Source organism: Sinocyclocheilus grahami, unplaced genomic scaffold, assembly GCF_001515645.1.
Source record: "Sinocyclocheilus grahami isolate Dianchi unplaced genomic scaffold, SAMN03320097.WGS_v1.1 scaffold157.1, whole genome shotgun sequence".
NCBI classification, from domain to species: domain Eukaryota; kingdom Metazoa; phylum Chordata; class Actinopteri; order Cypriniformes; family Cyprinidae; genus Sinocyclocheilus; species Sinocyclocheilus grahami.
In genome coordinates, this window is record NW_015505336.1 from 848846 (window position 1) to 870523 (window position 21678).

The following is a 21678-nucleotide window of genomic DNA, read 5'->3' on the forward strand; positions in this document are numbered from 1 at the left end:
ATTGGTGGGTTTTTGTTAAATGTGAGCCAAAATCATCACAATTAAAAGAACCAAAGACTTAAACTATTTCAGTCTGTGTGCATTGAATTTATTTAATACACGAGTTTCACAATTTGAGTTGAATTACTGAAATAAATGAATTTTCCACAACATTCTAATTTATTGAGATGCACCTGTATACCTATTATTAATAAATAGATATATAAAATACCCATATATTTATAAATGTGTTATTTATATTATATATTTTTCCTTCTTTTTTTACATAACTTTTTTAAAAAATCCTAAATCTTTTTTATTTTCAGCTTTAAAATTTTGAATACCAGATTTTTAATGCAGCCAATGTATTTATGGAAATTTTTAAAAAATGTTTAAAACATTTATCACATCACTAGTAATGCATTCCTATCCTTACCGTTTTACTCATGAATCAAAAAGTGCCATGAATGTTAGTTTCATAATTGCTCCATTAAATTTGGGTTGTGTAGTCTGTTATACTGAGTGATAGAACTAATTACGGTCTATTAATCTTCTCAGAAGCTGAAATCCTCAGAGAAGATATTGGAGTCTCCAAGCGAACAGTCACCAAAGCCTCTTGTGGAGCAGGTGTGTTTGTTCAATAAAGTATATGTTTGTGCTACACAAAACACCATTTGCAACACATTTAACTTTCTTAGTCATCATTAATGCATTCATTTTGAGTTCCTTTTAACTTTGAGTTGCATGTGAGTTGAATGAGATTTTTACTCAATTAAACAGGTGCCAAAACATGAAAGCTCTGCCTAGACAAAACATGGCAGCCGTTAGTAAACAGTCTAACCTCTGTGTCTCTCCTGCAAACTCGCCCTTGTCCTGGATCGTCTCCAGATCACCAGTCTTCCAAATATCCAGAGGAATTCCACCAGGCCGTCAGCCAGTTCTTTGGAGGTCACGTCCTCGGGATCATCCGTGCCAGTCTCTGGCACCAACCCTGACTTCGAGTACTGCAGCAAAGGTGAAACACGCTCAGTGTCCCAGATTTAGTTTAAAACACTTTTACGTTGTTACATTAATTTTCATGTTTATATGGACTTTTTTTTTTTGATGTAGCGCTGCGATCTGTGGTGCCCAAATGCATGTTTAATCAAGACTGAAATGAAAACAACACAGCGCTGCCATGTGGATTTGCCTCTGCCTCTTTGAACACTGACAGCTGTTGTTTTTTCCAAGAGGAATTCATTTTCTTTTCACTCTGAGTGTTTTTAAAAACACAGAACATGAAGGACTTGCATCATCTTTATCTCTCTCTGTGTGTTTCAGACCCTGCTACGTGTCCCATAGTTCCAGGACAAGAGACTGTTATTGAGATTTCTAAAGGCCGGTCTGGACTAGGTCTCAGTATAGTCGGCGGCAAAGATACGCAGCTGGTATGATACCAGAAATAAAATGTGCTTTGCTTTATTTTGTCCGGTTTTGCTTTTTTTTTTTTATTATTTTTGTTTGTTTTTCGCTATTATTTTTCTGTATTGTTTATTTGTTTTGTTTTGTTGTTGTTGTTTTCTGTTTTTTCTGTTTTGTTTTGCCTTGCCTTTTGTATTTGTTTTAATTTTACTATATTTTTTTGTTTAGTTTTTTTATTTTGTCTTAGTTTTTTTGCAATTTTGCCTTTTTTGTTTTCGTTTTTTTGTTCTTTTGTCTTTTGTATTTGTTTTTTTTTCTGTTCAGTTTTTTTCTGTCTTGTTTTTTATTTAGTTTTTTGTTTTGTTATTCTTTTGTATTTGTTTAAATTTTTGCTAGGTTTTTTATTGATTGTTTTTTTTATGTTTTTTGTTCAGTTTTGTTATTTTAATTTGTAGGTTTTTTTTGTCTTGTATGTGTTTAGTTTTTTCTTTCTGTTTTGTTTTTCTTTTTAGTTTTTGATTTGTCTTTTGTGTTTGTTTTAATTTTTGCTTTTTTATATATTATATTATTATTATATATTTTTATATATTATATGTTTATATTTTGTATTTTATTTGTATTTTTCAAAAAAAATGTCTATATAGTTTTCATCTTTCGGCTTTTTGTTTTTGTGTTTAGTTTTGTCTTTTGTTTTTTTCTGTTGTATTTTTTTTGTATTATGTCTTTTGTATTTTCGGCGGCAAAGATACGCAGCTGGTATGATACCAGAAATAAAATGTGCTTTGCTTTATTTTGTATGGTTTTGCTTTTTTTTTTTATTGTTTTTGTTTGTTTTTCGCTATTATTTTTCTGTATTGTTTATTTGTTTTGTTTTGTTGTTGTTGTTTTCTGTTTTGTTTTGCCTTGCCTTTTGTATTTGTTTTAATTTTACTATATTTTTTTGTTTAGTTTTTTTATTTTGTCTTAGTTTTTTTGCAATTTTGCCTTTTTTGTTTTCGTTTTTTTGTTCTTTTGTCTTTTGTATTTGTTTTTTTTTCTGTTCAGTTTTTTTCTGTCTTGTTTTTTATTTAGTTTTTTGTTTTGTTATTCTTTTGTATTTGTTTAAATTTTTGCTAGGTTTTTTATTGATTGTTTTTTTTATGTTTTTTGTTCAGTTTTGTTATTTTAATTTGTAGGTTTTTTTTGTCTTGTATGTGTTTAGTTTTTTCTTTCTGTTTTGTTTTTCTTTTTAGTTTTTGATTTGTCTTTTGTGTTTGTTTTAATTTTTGCTTTTTTATATATTATATTATTATTATATATTTTTATATATTATATGTTTATATTTTGTATTTTATTTGTATTTTTCAAAAAAAATGTCTATATAGTTTTCATCTTTCGGCTTTTTGTTTTTGTGTTTAGTTTTGTCTTTTGTTTTTTTCTGTTGTATTTTTTTTGTATTATGTCTTTTGTATTTTTTTCTGTTTTATGATTTCAGTTTTGTAAATCAGTGATTTAAGTGTTAGTTAGCACATACAGCTCCTTTAATTGAAACATGCATGAATGAGTCATTTTAATGTCAGATTCAGTCAATAGCACATTTATTGTTGTTGATTGCTTATTTTACCTAGATTTGGTAGCGTACACACCCAGGATGCTTTCTTATCTTAAAAAATAGCTAGATAAAAGTGACAGGGCTCATTCTTTCTAGTGTGCCGCAGGGCTGCATCGGAACAGTCAGGTCACAGCAGGAGCTTTTTGTCTGCCCTGACTTTCTCTGCCCGACTGCAGACACGAGCATCGCCTCAGGTTTTTATCAGTGTACTCCCACCTCGCCATCATAATTCTGCAGCGCTCCAGCTCTGTGGGCTAGTTTAGCTGTCAAAGGCTTCCATGAGTCAACAAAACCAGCCCTCGGGCTCCACAGGTTTTCAGCAGAAAAAAAATGTTTCGTGTGTGTTTTTATAAAAAAGGATTTTAAAGGTGAAGGGGAGCAGAAATTATGCATCCTCATGTCGCTCCAAATCAGTACGACATATCGTTTCTGTGGAACACAAAAGAAGATATTTCAGAAAATGTGCAGGTTACTCTTTTCCATTCAGTTACAAATAATAGTGACTAAAGCTTTCAAGCTTCAATAAAGGATGCAAATAAAAGTATAAAATTGATCCGTATGACACATGCACTATATTACTTGTGTTACAAAGGCTTTGTACGAGGAACAGACTGACTATTTTTGTTATCAGTTATTCGGTGATAATCTTTTCCTCCTGTGAGCTCTTAACCGAATGAAGTCGGTGAGTTGAACTCAAGAACCTGATCAGTTTAATTCGTAAACAAATCGTTCAATTTTTGTGAACCGAGAGAGATTCATTAAAAAGATCCGATTGAAAAGAATGATTGATTCACAAAAGTAGAAAATGTCAAGATTTTCAGTGCATTATGACCATTGTTGATATTGTCAACTAAAATTAAAACTATTAAAAATCGTTTTCAGTAATTAAAATACAGCTGAAATACTATAAAATTTAAATATTACATGAAAATCTTTATCAAGGATTTTGCCTTGGCAACTAAATATAATTTAGGTTAAAGTACTAAAACACTAAAAATGATAGAAGTATTTAAATTACTAAAACTAAAACTGAAATAAAAATAAATAGCTGTGTAGAAATGGAAAAGAAAAAATGACAAGCACTAACAAAATGTACTAAATCTTAAACTAAAATGGAAAATAAGCTCATTTTAATATTAATCACTGATAAATTAATTTTAACTTTTAATGTTTTTCACACAAATCTATGGTATGATTTCAGAAGACTTGAAAGATGGCTAAAGAGTCAATTCGTATTACTTTTGTCTCCTTTATGAAGCTTTGAAGCTTCAATTTCTGTTCATTGTAGTTGTTCTGTTTCATACGCATTTGAAACAATGTAAGGCTGAGTAAATGATGACAGAATTTGTAGGGGAGCTGTTCCTTTAAGAAACAAGTGATAGGAATTTATAGTTTCTTTCTCTTTTTTTGCCATATTTCTCCTCTTCACACATATTTCTCCTCTTTTCAGGATGCCATAGTGATTCATGAAGTGTATGAGGAGGGGGCGGCAGCGCGGGACGGTCGTGTCTGGGCCGGAGATCAGATTCTCGAGGTCTGTTTGTGTGTATGAGAGAGTGTGTTGTAAGGTTGTAGAGCGGGACACCTCTGTAATGTCACTGACAGCTGGTCTGCCTTAAGCAAAATGGAAATTTGACGGCATTATTGTGAATTATTTTAGATCTGAACAGTGCTCCTCTGTATTTAACTTTGACAATAGTGCCATCTTCTGGACATAGAGTAGTGTCAGCATAAGCTTTTGCTATGTGCTGTATTTATTTCGTCATTATGAATTAGCTTTTATTTTTATATTTTCATATTTCTTTTTTTATTTCAGTTGACTTTTTAGTAATTTTGTCATTTTTATTGTTTTTTTTATTATATATATATTTTTTAAGTAATTCTCTATAGCGTTAATTTTGCATAATTGTATTATTGGTAAATGTGTAAGGAGACTGTGTTCTCTGGCGTCCCCTGCAGGTGAATGGAGTAGATCTGCGGAGCGTGGCTCATGAAGATGCCATAGCTGCTCTACGGCAAACACCGGCCAAAGTGAGGTTGACGGTCCTGCGCGACGAGGCGCAATACAGGGACGAGGAGAACCTCGACATGTTCCGTGTTGAACTTCAGAAGAGAAGCGGACGCGGGCTGGGCCTGAGCATCGTTGGGAAGAGGTGAGTGCAAGCTTGTTTTCCTTATGAGGAGAAAAGGGAAAGAATGGAAAAAACAATAATCATTTTAAAATGAAAAGATAAATAAAATGCACAATACAATAGTAATCATTTTAAAATAATATCATGAAATAAAAAGCATAATAAAATATAATTTTAAAGTAGTATCTTAATAAAATGCAGAGTACAGTAATGTTGAAAATAATAATAAAATGCACAGTTCAGTAATGTTTTAATTGGCAATAAAGCATTTTTCAAATAATTAAAACAATGCATAATAAAATATAATCATTATTTTAACATTTAAAAAATGCACAATATCATATTTTAAAATAATATATTTAAATGTATTCATTTAGCAGACACTTTTATTCAAAGCAACTTGCATTTTCAAATTGCACAGTACAATTATCCAAAGCGACTTGTCAATAAAATGCACAGTACAATAATCATTCAATACAGAATGAAATGCACAATACACTAATTCAAAATAAGATCAAATGTGCAATGCAGTAAAAATCATTTAAAAAATAATAGAATAAAATAAAAACAAAAATAATATTAGTAGTTTTACACAGTAATAGTTTTGATAAATAATAAGTTATGCTATAATACTATAATAATTTTTAAATAATACAATAAAATAAAATGCACCAAATAATAATAATTAAAAAATAAAATAATAAAATTGAATGCACAATACAATAATATAAAAAAAAAGTAAAACAATCTGCACAATACAGTAACTATTTTGGTTGTACACAAACATGACACTCAATTTCCTCGTTCTCCTTTTCTCCCTCTTCAGAAATGGTAAGGGTGTGTTCATCTCGGATGTGGTGAAGGGCGGAGCGGCTGATCTGGACGGCAGACTGATGCAGGGTGATCAGATCCTGTCTGTGGATGGAGAGGACATGAGACAGGCCTCACAGGAGACCGTCGCTGCCATTCTCAAGGTGAGCTCCACCTCAATCCTAAAACCCAAAGCCCAGTTTACATAAACTAAATTACAAGACTGGAGTTAGTTGGAGCAGCAGTTGCAACATGCTGCCACTAGGTGTCGCTGTTTGGTTGTGTATTTAGTGGCTGTTGAGGTCTGTGGTATTTATAAACAATTTCGGATTTCTTATTTAAACATTTTGTTTTGTCTGCAGTTACAGTAATGATTTAAAGATTTTATATTTTTAAAAAAATGTTTGCAATGTTCATTCCTATTAAAAAGAGCTTGAAGAATTCAGGGGGGTCCAAAGTTTTATGTAGGATCACATAATTCATCTCAAGTGACAAAAACACTGAATTCCACGTCTTATAATCATAATGGCCGGTATAGACATCATATTTAATTTTATGCATGGGCTATGATTGGTAGATATGTCAGCATACAAGTTGTACTGTCAAATTGAATGTGGTATCTATCTAACCTACCTGTTTCATTGGTTTATATGGAGTTCAAACGCATGTTCACTCTAAAACACACTTCATATAACGGTTTTGGCCTCACATTGTAGCATCACATTGGTTTATCATAGTTTTTGTTATGGTCAGTTTAGATATCAGCATATCAGCTGTCCCCAAAAATATGCTTAAAATTTGATATTAAACAATATCCAACCCAACCCTTTTGTAAGTTTTAAGATGTATTCAAATTCATGTAACGTCCTACACTAACTCCCAGAAATTTCGTTAAAAAGTTCATAACAAATTGAATTGAGTAATAAAATTGTTACAAATAACGCAAAAAAAGTTAATAGAATGTTTGTTTGTTTGATTTTTAGCTGAAACTGTGCTAAATGTTGTTTATGTAATATACAAACACACACATACATTTACATACAAAGATGTACAGTATATATAGGTAAGTCCATCATGTTATTAGGATGTTTAGATTTTTTTTTATTTTAGCTTAAACATCACGTTGTGTGTGTGTGTGTATATATGTATGTATATGTGTATATATATATTTATATAATACACTGTTATATATTATACATATTACAATATATTATATACATTATATAGTTTATGAAAATGAATCGAAAATTGTCCATTCATGGCACTCTCTGCAGTTCTTTGGGAGGCATGTGAAAAGGCCTTCATGTTGTGAACAGGGCAAAAAGAAGCTGCAGTATTGTGCCAGTTGGTGGAATTCTGGGAAATGTTGACTTGAATAAGGTTGCACTGAGCCCGTGTCGTTTGGCTCAATGGGTTTGGCTCTCTGGACGAGAGCGAGGGTGTTATGTTGTGGCATCAGGTCTTTGCACATGTGTAAAGGTTCTCGAAAGTATGTGAAAGTGTGTTGGAGAGGATACGAGCGAGAAGACACAGCCCACAATGCCAAAGTTGTGTGTGCGTCAACGTGTGTGCTGTGATCCTGCAGTGCGCCAGGGGCAAGGTGCTGTTGGAACTGGGCCGACTGAAGGCTGCCTCCTGGATCTCTTCCAGACGCACCTCCCAGGGAAGTCAGGTGTGTAGCCCGTGTCCTACACCTCATTGGGCTTTCCCGGCATTTCCAGAAGGTCCAGCATGCCAATCTCTAACCCAATCATTAGTGCATGTTAGCGGACGGGCGAACCAGCGGTGTACGGCTGTGGGCATCTGTGTGTGTTACTCATCCATACTGCCTGAAAAAGCAAAGGGAGTGTGTGGTTACATGTCCGCATGCGCTCACTTGTCACTAACCGAGACGTATGCATGTGCGATGGCATTTTGCGTATATGTGTGGAATAGCACCTTCAGCGAACTCTTTCTCATTTAGATGAGCCATGTGAGCGCCAACAGCAGCGCCCCAACCCCCACACCCCCTGCCGTTGTTCCGCCCCCCTCTCAAACCCTCAACAACAACAGCCGAAACATCACCGAGCCCAACAGTAAAAGCACAGGTACTTCTTACACCACATCAGCACTGAAGTAGCAGGAAACAGCCATAAAACGGCTATAAATCAGCCTTACAACAACAGCTAGCGGCAGTGTTTAGAAAGTGCCTCTGTAAACAGTGTGCTTGTTTTCTTCTATTGTTGGAATTAGATTAAAATTGCAGTCACATTTGCTGTTGTTTGTCATATTTTCCAGTTATTTAGTTCGAAATCGATGCTATCGGGAATTTCGTGTAAGGGCGAAAGATTTCCCCTAGCAGGGTTTAAGTAGGCCGCACAAATTTGCCACGTTGACCATCAGAAATCTACTTGGTTTTAAAGTGACTTATTTTGTTAGCTGTCCTTTATACATCACACAATGGACAATGGACCTTTTTTGCTCAAGAAATTTCGCAAAAGTTTTACTTTCAGCTACCACTTTTAATCCCATCGAGCAAGTGGGATCTCATGGTTTACTCATTTAAAGGGATAGTTCATGAACATTCTGACATTAATGTCACCCTCATGTCCTTTAAAACCCGTAAGACCTTTGTTCATCTTCGGTACACAAATTAAGATATACTTGATGAAATCCGAGAGCTTAGAATGTATTGCAACTTCCACATTCAAGGCCCAAAAAGGTAGTAAGGGCATCATTAAAATAGTCCATGTGACATCCGTGGTTCAACCGTAATGTTATGAAGCTATGAGAATACTTTTTGCGCGCAAAGAAAACAGAAATAATGACTTTATTCAACATTTCTTCTCTTCAGTGTCAGTCTTTGCCGGCATTCACAACAGTACCACGACAAATATGTGTGTGATGCTGCTGGTTTAGGGTTAGGTTCTGATATGTTCTGGTTAGAGTCTGATATAGAACACACATGCACTGCACCTTGCTTGCAAAGAGAGGTACTGTCGTGGTACTGTCATGAATGCCGGTGAAGACTGACATGGAAGATAATAAATTGATGAATAAAGTTATTATTTTCATTTTCTTTGAGCACAAAAAGTATTCTCGTAGCTTCATAATATTACGGTTGAACCACAGATGTCACATGGATTATTTTATCGATGTCCTAACTACCTTTCTGGGCCTTGAACGTGTCAGTTGTGTTGCTGTCTATGCAGGGTCAGAAAGCTCTCGGATTTCATTAAAAATATCTTAATGTGTGCATCTAGAAGGTCTTATGGGTTTGGAATTACATGACGGTGAGTAATTAATGACAGAATATTTGTTTTTGGGCAAACTATCCCTTTAAACTTTTAAAGGTTTGTAAATCGAAAGTTAGTGTGAATTTGTTTTTTAATTTTTTTTTTTTATATATATCCCTCCAGGAACAGAGCCAGGTGTTCGGACAGTGGAGATCACACGGGTAAGCCCATTTACCTCTGAACAGCTCAGTATAGGTTTAGCTATGGTGCTCAATAGTTTCATTTTTACTGCACCCTTGTCTCACTCTCTCAGGGTCCCACCGATGCTTTGGGTGTCAGTATAGCGGGCGGTAAGGGTAGTCCTCTGGGCGACATCCCCATCTTCATCGCCATGATCCAGGCTAACGGTGTGGCTGCCAGGACACATCGCCTCAAAGTACAGCATCCTTGCCTTTCCCGTTCCTTTCTGTTGCTCATTTTCCACTTTCGTCCTGTGTAATCAGTCCGAGAGTTATTGATTAAGCATCATACAGTAGTTTGGGTGTGAAGGGCACTGCTGGGGATTGGGTTTGTATCAGTGTGAATGAATTTCAAGTCATTTTTTTCCTTTAATGTACCTCTCTTAGGTAGGTGACAGGATTGTGAGCATCAACTCTCAGTCTCTGGATGGATTGACTCATGGGGATGTCGTAAATATGCTGAAGAATGCTTACGGCACCATCGTCCTCCAGGTACACGTTAAACTCAATAACACTCTTTGTTCGTTAAAGGGATAGTTCACCCAAAAATGAAAATTACCCCATGATTTACTCACCCTCAAGCCATCCTAGGTGTATATGACTTTCTTCTTTCAAACGAATACAATCGGAGTTATATTAAAAAATGTCCTGCTTATAATGTAGACCACACAAACAAAGCAACCAATTTCTGGCTAAAGGCCTGTTAACACCAAGGACGATGGCTATAATGATAACGATAACAATATAGTTTTAAAACTTGTTCTACTATATCAACTATAACAATAACGGCACAAAGAAACAATTCTGTTGAAATCATTTTCAGACTGATTTTTTCAGCTGATGAATGATAAAGCCATTGGCAGCCAATCAGAATCCATTTTGCTTTAAAGAGTCCAAGCATTTATTAAAGTGGCACATGACAAAACTGCAGTTCATGCTTATCATACGTTGTTGTGGATGCTAATATTACAGTAAAATGTATCTTTATAGTTATCGTTCATGATGTGAAGGGGTTTTAAATACCTTTGGGCCAAAACATACAGTACTTTAGCAAGAACACAAATGCAGGCATGACTATTTCGGCAAAAGCGTGGTCCATTGTTCGAACGTAAAGTGCATTCTTGCGATATTGTTGCGTAACTTGTTTTAATTAACTTGCTCAGTGGGATTTTCTTCAAATTACTGCTCTGACATGATAGCAATTGACCTGATAGAGAAAGCTTCCTCACTCACTCTCTGGCTGCTATATGTTTACTTGGACATATGTAATGCCCTATGCTATTACTCATGTCACAGAAATCAGACAATTTGATATTTTGTCATTCTGCCTGTGATAATGTGCATTGAGAAGTTTAGTTGTTCCACCCAACTGAAGTATATATCTCTCACCAACTCCCACTTCATCTGTAGCTTTCTCACTTTTTTAATTTAATTTGTGTGTGTGTGTGTATATATATATATATATATATATGTATGTGTGTGTGTGTGTGTGCATGTATGTATATATATATATATATATATATGTGTGTGTGTGTGTGTGTATGTATGTATATTTTCCATTTTCACAAACGCAAACATCAGAACTCAGAACACCCTAGCAACAGCATGCCAACGCCTTAACAGTGGCATAGCAATATAGTAAATACTGCTTGGAACATTCAGAAATTGCATTACATTTCAGTGCCCTGGCAACTACTAGCAACCTAGCAACAGATTAGTAGCCACAATGTAATTTTCTATGAACCAGGACCGTGCACAGACCTTTTGAGGGGCATGTGCTGAAACTGAAAAAGCCCATTTTGGTCACATCTTAATGACAAATTAAATAACACAAAATAATAGTCTCAAAAGCTTTAGATTTATTCACTATTAATATCCATAATAATAATAATATATGCAAGTATCAAGGCAAAAACTTGATACTGTGGAAGACCAGGGATGTTGGTCTCATGAGGGTCTAAAGTAGGCCAGCAATGAAAAATGTATAAAATATTGTGAAAAGTACAGTTGCAGTGAAAAGTTTGAATTGTACCAGAGCTCTCCCCTATATATATATTTATGTATGTGTGTGTTTGTGTGTATGTATATATATATATATATATATACTGTATATACAGAATATTACATTATGCATGATAAAATATAAAGATTTCACAGTGATCTGATTCTGTAATGTTTTTTTTTATTACTAAAACATTACTTAAAACCATGTTTTACTACCTTTATACATGTGACGAAGAGTGGAGAGTATAGAGTATGAGATTAAGAAATTAGCTAGCTACGTGCATATTAACAGCATAAACTTGAACCATGCGACCATATAATATGATTACATGTTAATAAAATAAGTGTATTGGCACTAATAAATCAAATAATTTTTTTAGAAATATATTTTACCTAGGTGACGAGGATCACTCAGTCCCTTTGTGTCAAACTCAAATGCAGTTATGGGGTTTTTGACCAGCGGATGTGTGCAAATATGCATTTTGTCCGTCAATAAAACGGCAGCATCGCATTATGTTTCCATCAACAGGTTACAAAGTTTGTTGTGGCTATATGGGTGCTCAGCTTTTCCTGTTGTAAAATACATTTGGCCAAAATCTCATTTTATAAAAGAGATTAAATGCTGTATGAACAGGTTCTTTAAGTGTATTGGACTGGATGGCAAATGCTAGCCCTCTCTCTCCGGTCCCACACATCCCACACGTATCAGACCTCAAATACATAACATATGAGCATTTTTTCCTTTCTTTCCCTTCTTTTTCTTTTTTTTCTTTATTTCTTGTCTTCCTCCTTTCTTTACTTCCCTTTCTTCTTTCTCATTCTCTTTTAACACACTTCTTTTTTCTTTCTTTATCCTTTTCTTCATTTCTGTTTATCTCTTTTCTTGTTTCCCCGCTATCTTTTATCACTCTTTTGTCTCTTTTCTTTTTTCAGCCTCTTTCATTTTTCTTTTTTTATCAGTGTCCCTCTTTGTTTTTAGATATTTATTTATATTTCTCTTTTTTTCTCACTTTTATCTCTCTCTTTCTTTTTTCAGCCTTTATTTTTCTTTTCTCACTCTCTTTTATCACTTTCTTTTTTTTCTTTTTTTTCTTAGCCTTTTTTTTTATTTTCTGTCTGTCTCGTTCTTTCTTTCTTTCTCTCAGTAGGTGTAGGTGAAGATAGCGAGTGTGATGACTTGGGAGTGTTTCTCCGTTGTTGTTGACTCATTCATTAATTAGCTTTTGTTTATTGTTGTGTATTTTACTTTTAATTGCTTTGCCGTTAATTAAATATGCAAATTAATATGCCACTGCCCTCATAGCCAGCCCAGAGTTTAATGGAAGAGGAAAATTTCAATGAAACATGACAGAAAAAGGCATTTTTGATTCTGGTGAGGGAGACAGAGGTTTGATGAACAGCGGCTGAGCGATCGGTCGCCAACAGTCACCAAGAAGAACATTAAAGGATTGGTCGCATACATTTCAGTGCCAAACACACACAACATAGAGAGCAGTTTCCTGTTATCTACAGGCAGACTGTCATTTGTGAAAACACACACATCTAAATGGAAGAAAACACACTTTCAAGACCGAGTCATTTATTTGCTTTAAATGTTTGACAGTGTCCGTCTGTGATTGACAGGTGGTTGCCGACACCAACATCAGTGCCATAGCCAGTCAGGTGGGTGAGGAACGGCTAGAGTGAGCAGAGGCCGGCGGCTTTATTGAGGAACAGCTGGCGGATTCAACGAAGGAGCGGCTGGCGGGCTTGCGGCAACCACATGTGACGACCCTTACTTCCTGATTTGCACTCGATCGTTTAAACTCTGCCCTGTTACTGTTTGTGCACCTGGTGTCGAAGTCAATGAGAAATACTCATAACATTGTCTTAGTTTTAATCACGGACATGTAGCCTCTCCACTGGTGACAGTGAACGGGTGAATTATGGGGCAATATTAGAGAAGGTTGTTTTGATGAAATGAGTGCTGGTAACTCAAGACCAGGAGGAAAAATTTAAGTAGCAGATGCACAACACATGCTAACACACACAATTTGTTTGTAATTATCCTTTCAGTCCACATACAATAACTTCTAATGTGGTTGCCCTGATCTTTTTTCAATTAAAATGCACAAGTACACAACCTACTGACAAACCCGCCCTATTTTTAAGAAATCAGTTGAATTGTATGTAGTATGTAGATTAATTAATGGACAAGCGTTAATAATAAGGGATGACAGATGTGCCTTGGAACGGGCAGATCAGATTGTACTGGGATGTTTTGTATAGCTAGTATTAGATATTAGGATCATTTCAATCAGGTTCTTTACGTTGCAGGGTAGCTTTGTGAATACTTCAAGAAAAATTCAATTGAGCACGTCTTTCATTTCAGTGTAAATATGTAATTTATTTACTTTTTTAGGGCTTTTTTGCATTGCTTTTGTCTTTATGAAGATGTCTAGCACATCCTAGTTTGACACTGTGTGTGTGTCTGTGTGTCACAATATGAGGATATCCTGTGTCAGTCTCTCTCCTAGAGGAAGTGTAGCAGGCTCTTCAGAGACTATCGGGGCTCTCCAGGTTGTAGACAGTGCGTGGAAGCCTCGTCCAGACCGTCTCTTCCACTAGGATTTCGTAAGCACATCATCATACGATGCCTCTTGAATTTTCGTGCCATGTGGACAGTATGTTCTGAACTGTTCAGCGCTATGTCCCTTTAAAAAGATTGCCTGTATCTCCTATGCCTGTCTTTCCCTTTCTCCTTAAAGAAATGCAACGCCTCAGTCTGCTACCTTCTGCTAGATCTTTACATTTGGGCTGTGAACCACAAAAAGTGGCTTCCATTCAAATGACTCGAGTAGTAACACCTTTATATCTGCCATTTTTCTGTCAGTGTAGTGTTTTTAAAGTCCAAAGAAACCATTTAGCTAAATGCATACATTAGATACAGATCTAAGCCTGAAATAAAGCTGATTTATTAACATTTGCAAAACAAACAAGTGGTCATTATGGTCTGTGACTTTATTTTGGACAAGTAGAATTTATCTGAAGTGACAGAAAATAAAGTCATTTTCATTTTAAGCATCTTTTGATTTCGAATTTTTTTTTATTTTAAGCATGATTTAAATGTTTTAATGCCCAAAAAAACACACACACCAGCCATTTCTGTGATGGTTTTACATGCACTACCATTTCAAAGATTAGTGACTGACCGGTAAGATTTAAAAAAAAAAAAAATTAATTAATAACGTTGTTCAGCATGCATTACATTTAATGGAAAGTGTAAGATATTTATAATGTTACAAAATATTTATATTTAAAATAAATGCTTTTCTTTTTAACTTTATTCATCAAAAATGTTTCCACTAAAATATTAAGCAGAACAACTGTTTTCAACATTAAAAATAAATGTTTCTTGGACAGCACTGAAGACTGGAATAATGGCTGCGGAAATCTAAGCTTTGCATCACAGGAAAAAATGACATTTAAAATATATATTAAAATAGAACGCAGTTATTTTAAATTGTAATAATATTTCACAATATTACTGTGTATTTGATCAAATAAATGCAGCCTACAAAAACATTAGAAGTCCTACCAAACCAAAAGACTTTTGAATAGTAGCATATATGATTTTATTAATATTATTATTGATTTTTTAAAAAAATTATTTAAAGAGTTTTGCGCAACAAGTGATATACTGAATGTCTGATATTATATTAAAATGTTCAGAGATTGTTACAACAACAAATGCCCTCTAAAATGAACTACAATTAATGTATAATCAAATAAAAAACAAACAAAAAACACTGTCAGCTGTTAAAATGATTACTTATTACAACACAAATAAGGTTAACATGGCATGCTGACTCGGCTGGTTGTGGACGTTTCCTTGAGATTACAGCTCGGTCACTTTTTCTTCGGTTTGGTGAACAATCACGTTCTCATATGCTTTAGGGTTTTCACTGCTCCTGAAAAACAATTGTCACGATTCCAGAGATTAATACATACATTTAAAAGGGAATAGGCCTATTCACTCTTTTCCATTCATTTTTAATCACTGAATTTAACATTTACATTTCAACATTTGAAACATTTAAATCTGTTGCAATGAGAATAATTTCAGGAACATCATGCTTAGCGTAAAGCATCAGATGAGGCGTTTATTCTGAAGATGATTTCAGGCCATATGTGGTATCATTAATGATAGTGTATCTTTTAATAGTCTTGAATCACTCTGAGCTTTATCACGGCTGTATTATTGAGGTATTATTACCTGACTGCGTCAAGACTGGTTTCATGGGTTGATCCATTGGTCATGGAGTATTCATTGGGTACTGCTTCTGGTTTGCTTTAGTCAACAAAGACAGATTAAAATGTTTACACAGACCAGATTTCAGAAACTAGTTGCTAAATAAAAGGTGTATTGCATGAAATATAAAGAGAGCCTAGGTAAACATGTTTTGTGAGACTTTACAATTACCATCATTCAGACATGTATGCCTATTTTTGATTAGAAAATTAAGGATTACATTATTAAAGAGAGAGTTTCATTAATTCATTAATAAAGAGAGGCCTATATTATAGGCCTACTCACATTTATGACTGACTTTCTTAAGTGAAACAACAAAAAAGAAGATATTTTGGAGAAAATGCTGGTTTTTTTTGGACCCATTGACTAAGTTTTTCAAAATTATTTTGTGTTGTGCAGAAGAAAGTCATACAGGTTTGGAACGACAAGAGCGTGAGTAAATGTTGACAATATTTCATTTTTAGTTGAACTGTGTCCCTTTAATGTTAAAATTGCTACCGTTTTTGGTAGGGTGTTGAAATTGAAGCAGATATTTACCTTGGAGTTTCACACCAGGCTTTGTTTACAAGGAAGACGACAAAGACCAGAAAGAGGAACACACCAACGGCAATGATTCCCGTAAGCCAGTTTGGCAGAGCTTGCTCTGCTTTCTCTAAAAAAAACATGTGCCATAGTACAAAAACTGTACGTTAAAATATATAAAACGATTGCAATTGAGCACTGGGTCTTACTATAATATGCTCAGTGATGCTGGTTTCCACATTTCTAGATTTCCCTCCAAAAACCAAACATCTGTCAAGACTTTACCTGCTTGAGCCGCAACTAGTCCCAGCGTGAGGACAAGCCAGTGAAGCACTGTGACTGATTTCCCCATGTTTATTCCTCTTCAGAGCCGCAATACTTTGTTGACTTGCTGCTCATTGACAACTGCTCAAGTAAAGACATGTATCCTTTCTCTGACCAGGAAACGGTTATCTGAATTTCCATGGAAGAAAAGACAACACCCAGTGGTCTGGATAGATCGAGTCAATCATTTACCCACTGCATGATATTTAGCTATCGCAAAGGAATAACATAGATGTGACGGGTGGAATCTGGTTACACCTGATTCAACTGTTATCCCAGTGATATCTGATAGCAGCTATAAATATTCATTGCTATCATAAATACTCGTTTTGTTCGTTAGACGACGGTAGAGTTGTTAATCCAGTGGAGAAAGTCCTATCTCCGCACAGGTTTAAGTGAAGACGATGCATAAGCCGTGAGTCTTTAGATTTCAACGATAACGGAATTTGTCTGGTTAGCATTCCATGGTTTTCAATTAGTAATAGATCACTGAATGGCTGTTTGACACATTAAACCCACCAGTGTCACTTTGCTGCCGTGGAAGTTACAGTTTAGCTAGAGTAAAAAAAATAAATAAAAAAAAGAACTATAGGCTAATTGACGCAGATTCGTGTTTTGGGTTCAAGTTCAAGCAAACTCATCATTCATCAACTTGAAGTTGTAGGTTTAAAGGAATAGTTCGAGCAAAAATGAACATTTAGTGAAAATTGACTCGGCCCTTGACCCGCAGCACATCCAAGATGTAGATGTTTCTTCATTGAAACAGATTTGGAGAAGTTAGCATTAGGCTACATAACTTGCTCACCATTGGATCCTCTGCAATGAATGGATTCCGTCAGAATGAGAGTCCAAACAGCTGATAAAAACATCACAATAATCCTAAAGTAGTTTACACCACTCCAGTCCATCAGTTAATGTTTTGTGAAGTGAAAAGCTGCATGTTTGTAGGAATCAAATCCATCAAGGCATTAACTTTAAGGCATAAACAGTCACTTCTGGCAAAAACACCAGCCCATAATTCATAAAAACGCTTCCTCCAGTGAAAAAATTCATCCCCTGTTGTCCTCTCACCTCAAAATCCATATTTGTTAATAACTGTTTTGGACTGTTTTTGCTTGTAAATAGTGCTTAATCTGTGTATATTTCTCTCCTGATTCAGACAACACTGCTTTTTCACTGGAGGATTCATATTTTAGCCAGAAGCAAAGGTTTGAGGTTACAAATTTATTAATGATGGATTTGTTTCTTATAAACATGTAGCATTTCACTTCACATGATGTTAATCGATGGACTGGAGTTGTGTGGATTACTTGTGGATTTTTGTTTGGACTCTCGTTCTGACGGCACCCATTCACTGCAGAGGATCCATTGGTGAGCAAGTGATGCAATGCTCAATTTCTCCAAATCTGTTCCAATGAAGAACAGATTGGATGGCCCAACGGTTGGTACATTTTCAGCAAATGTTTATTTTTGGGTAAACTTCTCCTTAGCTCACTTGACTAACCTACAACAACATAAAGTTGATGAATGACACGTTTGTTTGAACTTGAGGGCATTGCTGACCATCTTCGTCCTCTCTTATTAAACAACAACAGATGAGTGCACATGAGAGAGTGCTCTTAAAGAGTGACAGAGCAAATGATTAACAGACCAAAACAGAGAAAAAGAGGCGGAGTTGGACAAAGACCACGATCCGCCCCTCTGGACTCAAGGGACACATGAGCGTCTTGCAGCCCAGAGGAAATTAGCACCGCTTTATAACTAGAAAAGGGCTCTGCCCACTCATTAACACCTCATGTAAAATACCGGCGCGCTCCCCAAGGGAGCCTCTTCAGCCGATGGTGTGGTAGATAGCCATGAGAGACCCCAGAGGAGACTCTTTCCACTGGCCCATCCTGCCTCTGAGAACCAGACCTTTGGGAGGTTCACTGGGACGTCCTTGTCCCAGAAGGAGGGGCATTTTAATTGAATACTCTTCCCCCATTGTCTAATTATCTCAGAATAATGGTGGTCTTTATCAGTCGATGAGCATGTCTTTCTGTTGTGATGGGGCTCCTTTGAGATCCATCCAGGTTGAAGCTCCGTATCCTCCAGTTTGGGGTCACTGGTGGGAAAAAGGCGGATAGCGACTACGCCGCAGTTAATTAAAAAGGGAAAAGATGGCGTCAAAAATCCTTGATTGAATTCGTACCACCAGCCCACCGTTTCAAGAGCGAGAGCATTGGCATTTGAGATGAATGAAGGGACTTAATCAAATTAGAGTGTTTTGATGGTGTGTTGAATCTCTGGTGGGATGCACATGGGCCTGTGTTTCACATGACTTTAGTATTCATGGGAAGCGGATACGATTGAAGATCTGACTAATCTTCAGTGGATGAATAAAACTCTAATTGAGCAGCACAGAACTTGATGTTGAGTCCACAACGGAATTGTTTAGAGTGTGGTTTACTTAATAAATGAGATAAATGAGACATGGTCATGTTAATAGTTAAATATAATAGTGCACTTTGATTCAGAGCTACAATGAAGCTTATTTAACACTTAATAAAATGACAGTTTGTCATCACTTACTCGCCGTTATGTCATTCCAAACCTCCAAAAAAAGGAGTTATTTTTCTAGATTGTATTGGCTGCTCTTTTCCATACAGTATTTATATAAACACTGAGCTCCGAAAATGACAAAAATCACCACAAATAAATCAAGTTTAGTATTTTTATAATTATCATTTATATTTGCTTATTATTTATGGTGATTTATTTTTTATATTACTTATATAATATTAAATAATGAAATATTATTTATCTAATAATATATAATATAAAAAATATTTTATGTATTTTTATTTATCTATCGATCATTAAATATCACTACAAATAAATAAATCTAAGCATTTCATTTATGGTGATTTAGTAGTATTTTTGTAATTTTTCAAGTTCAAATTTTTTTGTCAAATTTTTTTACCAAAAATAATATATTATTTTATATAATAATATATCATATAAAAAGGTATGTATTTATTTATTTATTTATCTGTTATTCATTAAATATCACTACAAATAAATCAATCTACGCATCGTTTCTGTTGACTTTTGTCATTTTTGGAGCTCAGTGTGAAAGTATCCATATTGTACATACAGTGGGTACGGAAAGTATTCAGACCCCCTTAAATTTTTCACTCTTTGTTATATTGCAGCGTCTTTTAAAACCACACAATGTAAATTTGCTAAAAAAAATTCATCATATCTTTTAAATCTTGTTCGCATAAATTCAAGTATGGTGCGTCAAGATGGCTTGCACCGGTTTTGTCGTCAACGTTGCCTCAAACTTACTTTTTGTGTCTAATCTTATGATCGATCATCACTGACATCAAACCAGGTGGGGGAAAAAACCCATTTGGGAACAACGTGAGTAAATAATAACCCATTTTAATTTTTTTTAGGTGGTCTATCAATGTAAAATACTGTAAATGTTGTATGAAATACTATCAATCACTGTCCATCCTCATACAAACTGTGTATTTGTGATTTCACGCTAGCTCCTCTTGATATAAAAGAGGAGTTACTGTGCAGATATTTGACATGTAGCTTGAAATGCTTCTCATGTCCTCCAGCTGATAGGATGGAGAGCGTTTGGGAAGGTCATTCATGTGTGTGGGTGTGGGTGTGGATCAGTGATTGGTCTGGGAACTGCCCTTGGATCAGTTTTTCACAGTCCCTGTAGGGCCCCTTGGGGCCGACCAATGACTTTTTCATTGGCTTTGATTCTTATCAGCCCTTCAGAATCATATTCCCAGGGTTCAGACACCCATGTATGCCCTGCTATGACCCTGACTGTCCTCACACCCTCAAAATCTTAAAATAAGATTAGGGCAGGGCATATCTATGTTTTTGTCGTGTTAAGTGCCTGCAGTATATGGTTGAATCTAAATCTTGTTAAAGGTATTTCTTGTTATCACATCCCACAGTGTTCATTTTTCATGTCAGGGATTTAACATTTTGTTCCTTACATAAAAAATATATTGTATTTTTATTTTTTTTTTCTTTAAGTCCCGACTAGCATGAGTGATTTGACAGTTTTTCATATATCTCAGTCCCTTCAATGCACAATTTTTTTTTCTATTTAATCCCTGCCTGCTGTGATTTTTGACACTTCGTAAAACGCTCCACTGGATTCTTTTTCCTTCTCTACCTTTACAGTTGTCATGGCAACAGAAAAGTCTTATAATTCAGACATTTGACAATATGAACGTAATGTCCACACTAACAATAAATCCTCTATTATATTCAGCATTTTTCAGAAGAGTAGCACGCATGTTCAGGTTTGTGTTTTTTATTTTTGTGGGTTTTTATATAAAATTTGTGTGATATAACATTGCATATATTCATAGATAGATTCTCACCTTACAACAAAGGTCTTTCTACTAAATATCACATTAAAATAACCATTTTTTGTTTGCTTGCTCATTTAATACCCAATAAAAGACTTAAAGGTACCAAGACTGGTTACTCAATCCTCTGCTAAAAAGCAGATCAAGTTCATACAAGTCAAATAAAGTGACAGAACGTTACTCCATGAATGCGTCATTGCAAGATGGTCGGGTTGGAGGGGTGTTTGAGCCAAAGAAACAAACGAATGAATGAATGAATGAAGGTGAAATGGAGATGTGAATTAATGGTGTACCATGATCACAATGCAAAAGAACCAGTCTAAAGGAACATCGTTACAGACACACGACATTATCCCGGTCTATGTACATGTTCTTGTACCTCCTCCACCATTTTTCTTGTATGCGTGTGGGATTCGAAACATAATACCAAAAAACCATTTACAAAATGGCGTTTTTTCCAAATAGCATTTTGTTGCTATTGCCATTGATGCTCGTAATACTTAAAAGTCATAACTCATTACAATTCCCAGTATGTACACATTTGTCTCAAAGACTTTGCACAAAGCCAAAGCCGGGGCTCACCCTCATGTCACTTCAAACTTTAAATCTTGTGAAGAACAATACAAGTCATCCGTACAGTCATTGTACGGTTCTTCAAAATGTTTTCTTCTAGGTTCCACCGAAGATAGAAACGCACATTTGGAGTGACACGAGAGTGAGTAAATGATGCCAAAATTGACATTTTGGGGGGGGGGGGGGAACTATTCCTTTTCTTGCTTCAA

At 35.3% G+C, this 21678-nt stretch overlaps 2 protein-coding genes and 1 long non-coding RNA gene across 3 annotated transcripts in view; 2 read left to right on the top strand and 1 right to left on the bottom strand.

Annotated features, from left to right (window-relative positions):
• The window catches only part of LOC107592729 (PATJ crumbs cell polarity complex component), a 138128-nt gene extending 124150 nt beyond the window's left edge, over positions 1-13978 (top strand). Inside the window, exons 40-46 of the mRNA XM_016282281.1 lie at positions 7499-7585; positions 7877-8000; positions 9312-9349; positions 9442-9564; positions 9755-9859; positions 12995-13053; positions 13888-13978. Coding sequence (XP_016137767.1) covers positions 7499-7585; positions 7877-8000; positions 9312-9349; positions 9442-9564; positions 9755-9859; positions 12995-13053; positions 13888-13978 — 627 coding nt within the window. The remainder of the gene's footprint in view (positions 1-7498; positions 7586-7876; positions 8001-9311; positions 9350-9441; positions 9565-9754; positions 9860-12994; positions 13054-13887) is intronic.
• On the top strand, positions 536-1168 carry LOC107592698 (uncharacterized). Its single transcript, XR_001610013.1, has 3 exons — positions 536-606; positions 868-994; positions 1090-1168. It is a non-coding gene; the product is annotated as an uncharacterized lncRNA (long non-coding RNA).
• A 1060-nt stretch (positions 13979-15038) lies between the features above and the next one.
• On the bottom strand, positions 15039-16713 carry pdzk1ip1 (PDZK1 interacting protein 1). The gene is made up of 4 exons (XM_016282247.1): positions 16470-16713; positions 16200-16314; positions 15627-15701; positions 15039-15321 (listed from the first exon to the last, which is right to left on the bottom strand). Exons 1-4 carry the CDS (start codon positions 16534-16536, stop codon positions 15249-15251), a joined length of 330 nt encoding a protein of 109 aa, XP_016137733.1. The 5' UTR covers positions 16537-16713; the 3' UTR covers positions 15039-15248.
• Positions 16714-21678: the final 4965 nt, after the last annotated feature.

Coding starts and splice junctions, on each gene's coding strand:
- pdzk1ip1 (XM_016282247.1), bottom strand. CDS start 16,536: ATGGGGAAATCAGTCACAGTGCTTCACTGGCTTGTCCTCACGCTGGGA. Junction 16,315..16,469: donor ACTAGTTGCGGCTCAAGCAG/GTAAAGTCTTGA, acceptor TGTTTTTTTTAG/AGAAAGCAGAGCAAGCTCTG. Junction 15,702..16,199: donor GCCTGGTGTGAAACTCCAAG/GTAAATATCTGC, acceptor TGTTGACTAAAG/CAAACCAGAAGCAGTACCCA.